Raw genomic sequence first — 11,163 nt, 5'->3', positions numbered from 1 at the left:
CTACTCGATATAAATTCGTTAGTGCCCGGACACAACCCGGAAGACACAGATGACGGAGACGAGGAAGCGGACGAAGAACCGAGCGCTGGACTGGACGAAGAAGAACACGGGGAAAACGGCGAGGAAATACAGAGCGAAAACGAAAGTGAGGTCAGAGCTGTCAGATCCCATATGAAGTTTTCTATGAGTTACAAGGACGTAGAAGCTTCTGTAAGACAATTTAGCGGCAAGGAAGCATACCCGGTGGAAAGATGGATAGCAGACTTCGAGGAGACGGCTGCCTTGTTCAAATGGACAGAACTTCAAAAACTGATATTCGCCAAAAGATCACTAACAGGACTGGCTAAGATGCTTGTGGAGAGTGAAGGAGTGATTAAGACATGGAGGAAATTAAAAACAGTTTTAGAAGATGAATTTGCTGACAAAATCAGTGGCGCCCAGTTGCATGAAATGTTGGCTAAACGGAAGCTGAAAAGGGAGGAAACAGTACAAGAATATTACTTAGCGATGAAGGAACTAGCGTCACGTGGAAGAATAGATCAAGAGTCGCTTATTCAATACGTAATAGACGGCATACAGGATGACACGAATAATAAGTTGATGTTATATGGAGCCAAGAAATTGGAGGATTTGAAAGAAAAGCTCAAGGTATATGAAACTGTTCGCAGAAAAAATCTAGAGAAGAATAGAAGCAGCCACGGGAAGAGTGAACCTGAGAGGAAGAAAGAAGCCTGGAAGAAGCCAATGTCAACGAAGAAGACGGAAAGCAAAGACCTGGAAGCAGAGACAAGGTGCTTTAATTGCGGTGCTAAAGGACACAAGTCGAGAGATTGTAAAGACAAGGAACTCGGTAAGAAGTGTTTCAAATGTCAAAAGTTCGGACATACAGCCAATCAGTGCGGTTCGGTGGAAGGAAACAAAGTAGATAAGAAGCAAACGACGGTAAATATTATTGCATCGACGGTGACGAACAGGATGTTAAAAGAAATAACGGTAGACGGTACGTGTGCACCATGAGTAAAAAAGAACTAAGTAGCCGTATTGCTAGGTGGGCATTACTTTTGGAGGACTACGATTATACTATCGAGCATAGGCCAGGCGTACGGATGAAACACGTAGACGCGCTAAGTAGGCACCCAGTAATGACCGTATCAGCGTGTTCCATTTCGCCGCAGATAAGAAGGCAACAAGAGGGCGATAGCGAGATTAGAGCAATAGTAGAAGTTCTAAAAAATGGACCTTATGATACTTATCACATGCGAGGAGATCTTCTTTACAAATTTGAAGAAGGCAGAGACCTATCGGTAGTTCCTAAATCGATAGAATTAGACGTCATTCAAGCCGTGCATGACAAGGGTCATTTGTCTACTAAGAGAACGGAGGCGGTTATCCAACGAGAATATTACATTCCTAATCTAAAGAATAAAGTCGAAAACTATATCGCGTCGTGTGTGCCATGCATATTAGTCAACCGGAAAGAGGGTAAACAAGAGGGTTTTTTGCATGCTATACCAAAGCCCGACGTTCCGTTACATACCTATCATGCCGATCACTTAGGACCGTTAGACACTACTAGTAAAAGTTACAATCATATATTGGCTCTTATAGATAGTTTTACAAAGTTTGTTTGGTTGTACCCTACGAAGAGTACGAGTACTAAAGAAGTTGTCAGCAAATTAGAGTTGCAGAAGCAGGTCTTTGGAAACCCAGTACAAATAGTGACGGACAGAGGTACCGCGTTTACCTCCCAGGAATTCAATGACTACTGTCAGACAGAGGGGATCAAACACTTAACCATAACGACGGGCTAATGGCCAAGTGGAGCGGTTAAATCGCACTATTATACCGATTCTTGCTAAACTAACAATTGATGACCCCACAAAGTGGTATCGACATATAGGGAAGCTACAGCGTATACTAAACTCGACTTATCACCGCAGTATCAATTCAACGCCTTTTAAGCTATTATACGGAGTAGACATGCGCGACAGTGACGATCTAAAACTACGCGAATTGCTCGAGCAAGAATATCAGAAACAGTTTGAGGTAGAGCGAAACCAATCTAGAGTTAAAGCAAAGGAGCAAATCTTAAAAGTTCAAAGCGAGAACCGTAAAACATATAACCTTAGGCGCAAGACACCGACTAAATACGAAGTAGGCGACTGGGTTGCAATAAAGCGAACACAGGTAGGACCGGGCAGGAAACTGCGCGCGAAATATTTAGGTCCTTACACTATTGAAAGAGTTAAACCCAACGATACGTATGATGTTAAACGAGTAGGTGAGCATGTCGGACCAATACGCACGTCCACCTGCGCCGAATACATCAAGCCATGGAGTAAGAGAGATGTAAATAGAGAGAAATGAACGTCCCGCATGCTCGGAAGCGGTCACGATTCTATTTGTGTGGTTGTTGTTAACTGCGTGCGATAGTTTACATTAGTTTATATTATATTAGTTAAGTCGTGTATCTATGTTAAAATTACTAAGTTTCATACGACTGTTACGTAAAGTAAATAAGACAAAGTTTCTTTAGTGTTAAGTGTAAAAAAAAAAAAAATTTAAACGGTTTATTTCGAGCTAAGTGAACAATAAGGTTGTTAACTAGTTGTTTTGGATAATTAAGGGTTACCACACTCTTTCATCCGGGACGGATGATTACGCAGAATGGCCGAATGTGGGATGCGGCGTCTAGATGTAGTTCGCGGCTAGTTAATAAGTTAAGTCAGCGCCGTGGGAGGGCGCTAAAAAAAAGGCGGAAGACACGCGCGGCGTAAAGGAGGAGAGTGGAGTTGAGTGATGGCGGCGGCGGCATGAGCGAGCGACACGACACACGCCGAAAAAAGTGCAAAGAAAGATTAAGATCCTACAGTTGTGTTAAGAAAAAACTACTCTATTTGCACACAATTTTTCAAAATTTTCTGAATTTTCGGGTTGTCTAACATCCTTTATAAGTATTATATTATATTTTGAGAAATAGTGATATCCAAATAAGAAAATTTAAAAAAAATAGGAGATGCCTCCTATTAAAACTCCTTGAATCCCAACTTTTTAGATGAAACAAATCTCAAATATTCTCTTTGTTGCACCGCTACATTATAAAACATGTACTGTACGACAATAATAATGACATTATAATAGTTATATTTAAATTATTTGTAATTTTATACTGTTATAATGACATCGACAAAGAATACATGAAACGTTTGCATGTTATATACAGCACATTTGTTTACCTAAGTTGCTCCTTCGTAATCTACATCTGTTTGAAAATCTCAATTTTGTAAATGCATATTGCAGAACTTTTATATCAAGTAAATATTGTCACGACTTGATAATTCGAAACACATTGATCTAAGAAACTGTAAAGTAATTTAAATTTAAAAAATGTTATTTTTTGTATGATGTCTGCTCAGTAAACATTAATGCATGTTCTTTAATTCTGGAAAATTCTGGATTTCCAAATCTATAAAAGTAGTACACACGCAAAGTTGTCACAAAATTTACATTCAATCAATAAAAGAATACCTTTAAGATATATTATAGCGATTCATAACTTAATGAATTTTACAGGAAGTTAGGTGTGCTTATGTTATATTGCTGATGAGTGGTTACTGGGTGACTGATTGCTTTCCTATAGCAATAACATCTCTCATCCCGGTGGTCATGTTCCCAGCTTTGGGTATATTAAGTACGGCGGATACATGCGCCTGTTACATTAACGACACAATAATGGTGTTCATTGGTGGTCTGATCCTCGCTATTGCCATTGAGCACAGCAATCTTCATCTTAGAATTGCTCTTGGTGTCATGAAGACGGTTGGCTGCAGTCATGCAAAATTACTCGGTGGCCTATGTGTAGTCACAACCTTTATATCCATGTGGGTGTCAAATACCGCCGCTACCGCTATGATGGTGCCCATAATATTCGCCGTTTTGCGTGAATTGGAACAAGTATGTTATTTTTGTAATATATATTTGATAGTATCAATGTGTGTGCGTGTGTGTGTTTTTTCATGTGCGCACGCGCACACACTAAAAAAATATTTTACTCATAAATTTCTCTATAAACATTTCTTCTCAACAAAAAAATGTTATACAATAATAGTAAATTAATTCTACGACCGATAACTGTTTTAAACATATCAATGAAGTAGATTGCCTATACGTTCTGCATCCCTAGCTGACGTATTATTTTTCATAATAAAATGATATGTCTTTTAGGCGATTTGGGGATCGCAAAATGAACGCGAATTTCCTGTGTCTTTCTTCGTATTTTTAGAATTTAAAAATCGACCTTAAAATTACGCCAAGTAAACGAAAGCAGATAAAGAATTGTTTCTCGAGCCTAGCTTTTGCCTCTCAAATCGCCCCGCTTAAGGCAGTACCATGAAATTGTCTGACCAACTTGAGAATATCGGCTGACATGATAAAGAACCCCTTTATTATATTTTATTGCTTGATTTATTTCAAATCTTTCTCACAAACCTTTTTCCCTCGTTCGTGGTCCTGGTTCCGACAAAGAAGGGAGATATTTGATTTCTATAATACTGCTAATTAAATATAAATGATATCGGTGGATATAAGTAAAAGTTAATGAGAAGCCTTTATTTGCGCACAGTACAATTAGACACGTTGCAATTGCACATCGTGCTATTGGACACATAAAGTTGCACACCGTTCGATTGAACACGTTGCGCACAGTAGCTTTTTTACACAACACATACTTTTGTAAAATTTTTAACACACACATGCACACATGCATGTGAAATTTGTTAGTAACTTTGTTAACTAAATATTTGTTACATTAAACACAGTGCATTTGCGCACAGTTCCACACACACGGTGCAAGAGGAGCCTTTGGCCCGCATCCACCCCGTCCAAGTCGCTAATCCATGTACATTGCAAACACAGTAAAGTTTACATGTGTTTACAGATTTTTAATACAATATATGTCGTGGACAAAAAAGTTGTCTGACTTTTTGTGATAAGTTTTGGAACCCACTTTATCATGTGTATATATTTATGTTATTACATTCTTACTTTATTAATATACATATACATGATTTTTATGCATGATTTTGCTGCTCTAATAATGCGTTACCGCAAATACCTGTAATGAGAATGTAATAACATAAATATATACACATGATGAGGTGAGTTCCAAAACTTATCACAAAAAGTCAGACAACATTTTTGTTCACGACCATACATGGGTTAGCGAGAATATCTCGATCCGCTTGATTGTGCGCAAAAGAACTGTGCGGAAAAAAACTGTGTGCAAACGAACTGTGTGCAAACGAACTGTGTTCAATGTAACAAATGTTTAATTAACAAAGTTAATAACAAATTTCACATGCATGTGTGCATGTGTTAAAAATTTTACAAATTATGTTGTGTCCAAAAGCAACTGTGCGCAAATGCAACGTGTCCAATTGAACGTGTGCAACTTCATGTGTCCAATAGCACAGTGTGCAATTGCAACGTGTCCAATTGTACTGTCATTGAATCACTCCCAAATTTGATAAAGGCGAATCAGGTGAAATTCGTTAGAATTTACTTGATTCATAATCATCAATAAGCTGTCGACGTTTTTCTAATATAATATGATAACATTGGATTTCGGAATCAGATTTTAAAAGACAATAAATAAAGCATCAGACTAAAAAGTATTTACTAATGCTTCTATAATCCTGAAAATCCTCGTTGTGTTCCTTGTTACAGGACACAAAATCGCTGCCGGAGTCTTTTCGGAATCAGGTTGCTCAGTAATAACGCCGAGAGTTGTAGAAAAGATATACATATATTATTTGATTCAAACACTTATACAAGCTGATACTTCGTCTTTTACAAGCTGATATTTTGTCTCGCGGTGTAACAAAAAATATTAAAGTGACGAAGTATAATAAACCCGTTTAATAAATAATAAATAATTAAGTATAATAATTCGTTAAAATAAGTCAACACGTACCGATTGCTCTTTTAACTTACAATAACCCGCTTGTTCTCTTTCTACGGTGCTTATATGCATTGCTTTTCATCCTATTGGTAGGGAGTTTCTCTGGATTCTACTGACAGGCCAGAGTCCGTTTATTTAGACAGCAAGTGCTATCTAACAAGAGAACGTTCGGAAGTATTTTTTTGCCGACCTTTAATGAGCTTGGAATTTGTTGTAGATCATAAAGCAATATTAGACCCATGTTTTTTAGTTGCATACTTCGACGTTTAGGAATTGAAACTATTCCTCGAAATAACGCATTTTTTCGTTTTTTACAAATATGTTTGAAAATATAAAGTTTATAAAAAATGTTCTATACAAAAATTTTATGGCATTTTTATACTTTTTATAATGGTATATTTATATTTTTCAAAAATTTAGAATTTTTTAATTTACCCTTACTTTCACCCCTTTTTGCAAAATAATGAAAATTTTATGAGGACAAAAATTAAAGAGCATTAAAAGCAGAATTCATTCATATATAATAATATATATGTTCCACCATTCCAATTATTGGCAAAACGAGGTGATAATTTTGTGCTATAAGCGTCGCGCTAGAAGTAATGCGCTATTTTCTTAGTTTCATCATATTCAAAAACTGTCTGTTCTGGGTATATTTTTAGATAGACAGATAATTTATTTATGTCCCTCTTGGGATCAATTTTTACAATCTTAACATTCTTTATGTTATCTTAGATCTAACCTTAACCTATATCGTGCTTTATATACATCTAAATTAGTTTAGCCTATGATCTTAAATTCTACTCTGTATAAGCGCATGTGAGCACTCAGGTACCCACACCTCGCGTCGCACGCACACACACCTTCTTTCTGCTGGGACTTCCATTTCCTCTTGTTTTATATTTAAAAATAATAATATATGAAGTAAGAATAATAAGCAAAAAAAACGAAAAAGAAACAAGCTAAAAAACAGCAACAACAAAAAACACTTTTAACTATTATCGCTTTCGTTACTCTTTTCTACTCTCCTCTCTCTCTCTCTCTCTCTCTCTCTCTCTCTCTCTCTCTCTCTCTCTCTCTCTCTCTCTCTCTGGGTCTGGAATGGAGTAGACGTGTCGAACATCGCTCTGTCTTTATAGTGTGTTTTGAGAAGAAAAGAGAGCAGTAGAAAAGTATAAAATTAGTGACCAGAAATACGTTGGCGATGCAAGTCCATATTTAAGAAAAAAAAAACTTAAACGATTGCTCCTTCATTGCTTCATCATAATCTACAATTGCTCCCCTTTTAAAATTAATACTTTTCGAAATATTAACAAAAAACGTAAAATTTTTTATTTTTAATAAAAAACCTATTTATAATAGCTGTATGAAAAAAAGGAAAGTATAAAACGATTGCTCCTTTATTGCTTTATCAGAATCCACAATTGCTCCTTTTTTAATACTTTTCGAAATATTAACAAAAAACGTAAAAATTTTTATTTTTAATAAAAAACCTATTTATAATAGCTGTATGGAAAAAAGGAAAGTATAAAACGATTGCTCCTTCATTGCTCCATCAGAATCTGCAATTGCTCCCCTTTTAAAATTAATATTTTTCTAAATATTTACAAAAAATGGTAAAATTTTTTATTTATAATAAAAAACATATTTATAATAGCTTTGTGCAACTAAATACAGCATAAAACAATTGCTCCTTTATTTCTTCGCATTGCTCTATAATTATTTTCATGATTTATTGCATTTATATTGAAAAATTAACAAATTATTAATTTCACAAGTGACGCCGCCGCTACCTATTGGCGGCCTACCGTAACTGCTTCGCTCGGCAACCGATGGCGGAAATATTCAAACGTTATTGTTTATAACATTGACATTTTTTATTGCTTTTGTTGATAGAACGATTGCTCCTCGCTTGCTCTGTAGTGACATTCAATCGCTCCACTCGTATAATTAATTTTCTTTAATATTTTAGCAATAAACCATTCGTTTTCTTAAACAAACGTATTTCCTACAGTCTCCTGCTCCTTTGTTGCTTAGCGTTGCTCCATGATTACTTTCTACATATGGTTTCTAGTCACAATATAATATATTATGATACAAATGCATATGAAAATGCGTGAAAGTATAAGGATCTTGTTAATCTTTAGCATGGAAAGTCGCAAACCCATGTGGTGCAGAAAATGTTTTACACACACACACACACACACACACACACACGGGGGGGGGATGCAAGGGGGGCCTTCGGCCCCCCTCTCGCACCCACCCCGTCCAAGTCGCTAACCCATGTGGACTTTACTTTGCTTGCCATATACATGGGTTGCCAATGTACATTGCAAGCAAAGTAAAGTCCACATGGGTTAGCGACTTGGACGGGGTGGGTGCGGGAGGGGGGCCAAAGGCCCCCCTTGCACCTCCCCCGTGTGTGTGTGTGTGTGTGTGTGTGTGTGTAAAACATTCTCTGCACCACATGGGTTTGCGACTTTCCATGCTAAAGATTAACAAGATCCTTATACTTTCACGCATTTTCATATGCATTTGTATCATAATATATTATATTGTTACTAGAAACCATATGTAGAAAGTAATCATGGAGCAACGCTAAGCAACAAATGAGCAATCGTTTTATGTTGAATTTACTCGCAGGGGACGGCAGGAAATACGTTTGTTTAAAAAAAAGGAATGGTTTATTGCTAAAATATTAAAGAAAATTAATTATACGAGTGGAGCGATTGAACATCACTACAGAACAAGCGAGGAGCAATCGTTCTATCAACAAAAGCAATAGAAAATGTCAATGTTATAAACAATAACGTTTGAATATTTCCGCCATCGGTTGCCGAGCGAAGCAGTTACGGTAGGCCGCCGATAGGTGGCGGCGGCGTCACTTGTGAAATTAATAATTTGTTAATTTTTTAATATAAATGCAATAAATCATGAAAATAATTATAGAGCAATGCGAAGCAATGAAGGAGCAATTGTTTTATGTTGTATTTAGTTGCACAAAGCTATTATAAATATGTTTTTTATTATAAATAAAAAATTTTACTATTTTTTGTAAATATTTAGAAAAATATTAATTTTAAAAGGGGAGCAATTGCAGATTCTGATGGAGCAATGAAGGAGCAATCGTTTTATACTTTCCTTTTTTCCATACAGCTATTATAAATAGGTTTTTTATTAAAAATAAAAATTTTTACGTTTTTTGTTAATATTTCGAAAAGTATTAATTTTAAAAAAGGAGCAATTGTGGATTCTGATGGAGCAATGAAGGAGCAATTGTTTAAGTTTTTTTTTTTTCTTAAATATGGACTTGCAGCGCCAACGTATTTCTGGTAAATTAGTGTGGTGATAGTTCTATAGACCGGTGACAACAGGAATCATTATTTAGCCGGGAAAGGCAGATCTGTGAATAGCTGAATTATATTTCTATAATCATGTGTATCAACGACGTTGTGACAAGCACTGACGTGTATGGAATCTGCTGACGTGTAGCGAATCGACAGCGGCGGAACACAAATGTCGACGATAGAAGAGGACACCGAATATCGATGTTCGGCATTCAAGAAGGCTATTAAAACTAAAGTAGTACAATGCAAATCATGCGTTAAACTGTTTTACCATCCAGGCTGTGTTAGTAAACACAAAATTTATGATAGAAATAATGAACTAGTACCGTGCCAGGGCCTCTTTGGGATAAAGAATGAAATTGGAGAAGTAAAGAAAACGGCAAGTAGCAACAGAGATAGGCTCGGATTGGCAGGAGCATCTGGAAGACCAAGCACAAGCACGGGTGGATCGGCAAATATGGACCTAAAAATTGATTGGCTCATAAGAACAATAAAAGAAATAAAAGACGAGACTATATGTAAGAAGGAAATTAAAGTGATGATAAAGGAAATTATCCAGCATGAGTTAAAGAATATCAAAGGAGAGCTAGAAGAAGTAAAAAGGATGCTGTCCACTGGACCTAGTAATTCATCAAGAGGAGCACAGAAGAGTTATAGTGAGATAGTTAAAAAAAAGAAGAAAGAAAATGTTATAATTGTTAAACCTAAGGTTCAGCAAGAAAATGTTGATACGGGTATGTTAATAAAAAAGAAAATATAAAGAATATGGAAATGGGAGTAACGAAAATAAGGAAAGGAAACAATGGTACAGTCATCTTGGGATGTGAGAATGGAGAAGAAATGGCAAAATTGAAAACTACAGTGCAAAGCAAGCTGGGTGATGAATTTAAAGTTACTGAGTCATTACAGATAAAGCCGAAAGTAAAAATTGTTTATATTGACGAAGAAGAATGGAACTTGAGTGATAAAGAATTAATTGATTCAATTAAAAAGCAAAATAAACTTGGAACGCAAGAAGAAAATAATATGAGAATAGTGAAAAGATTAAAAACTCAACCTAACAGAAGAGGTAAAACAGAAGGCGCCATAATAATTGAACTAGATGAAAAAACACATGAATTAATGTTGAGCCAAGGAAAAGTAAATATAGGATGGAAAAGATGTCCTGTATTTAATCATATTAGTGTTAAGAGATGCTTTAAATGCTGGGGCTATCACCATTTTGCGAAATACTGTACGCGAAATGAAGCATGCCATAAATGTGCAGGTAATCACAAATCAAATGAGTGTACAACAAATGAGAAGAAATGTGTAAATTGTATGTATAAAAACCAAACGTATAACTTGAAGATAAAAGATGACCATGATGCATTGAGTCCGGAATGTCCGACGTTCAAAAGAGTTCTACAAGAGGAAAAGAGAAGGGCCGGCTGGGAGGATGCAAAATAGCAATCACAGAAGGAAGAGGAACATATACTGTATACAAATGCGCAAAGTTTAATGGCACATAAGGACGAGATACAGCATCAGATTATGAAGAAATTAAATCCGGCAGTTATTGCATTGTTGGAGTCAAGACTAATTGCGGAAATTGAAGACAGTGAAATAAGTATACCGGGATACAGTGTGGTTAGATGCGACGCGGAAAATAGGAATACAGGGGGGGTTGCTCTGTATGTAAAAGATGATATCAAGTATGAAATAGTAGTATTGAAAAAATTAGAAAGGATTGTTTGGTGCGTTGCAATAGAAGTGAAAGAGAAATTATTTAAAGGAGTGTTAATGGTAATATATCATTCACCAAGTGCGTCACATGGAGAGTTTATAGGATTCTTAGAGGAGATAGTAGAAGAATTA

The 11,163-nt window shown here is 36.1% G+C and overlaps 1 protein-coding gene across 1 annotated transcript in view; it reads left to right on the top strand.

The window, feature by feature from the left end:
* Positions 1-3,375: 3,375 nt before the first annotated feature.
* The window catches only part of LOC105833254 (protein I'm not dead yet), an 84,963-nt gene continuing 77,175 nt past the window's right edge, over positions 3,376-11,163 (top strand). The window contains exon 1 of the mRNA XM_036292566.1: positions 3,376-3,954. Within this exon, the coding sequence (XP_036148459.1) occupies positions 3,604-3,954 (351 nt within the window). The 5' untranslated portion in view covers positions 3,376-3,603. The remainder of the gene's footprint in view (positions 3,955-11,163) is intronic.

This window comes from Monomorium pharaonis, chromosome 10 (genome assembly GCF_013373865.1).
Source record: "Monomorium pharaonis isolate MP-MQ-018 chromosome 10, ASM1337386v2, whole genome shotgun sequence".
Taxonomy (NCBI): domain Eukaryota; kingdom Metazoa; phylum Arthropoda; class Insecta; order Hymenoptera; family Formicidae; genus Monomorium; species Monomorium pharaonis.
Note: the sequence above shows the minus strand (reverse complement) of the source record. Positions and strands in the feature narration are given on the sequence as shown.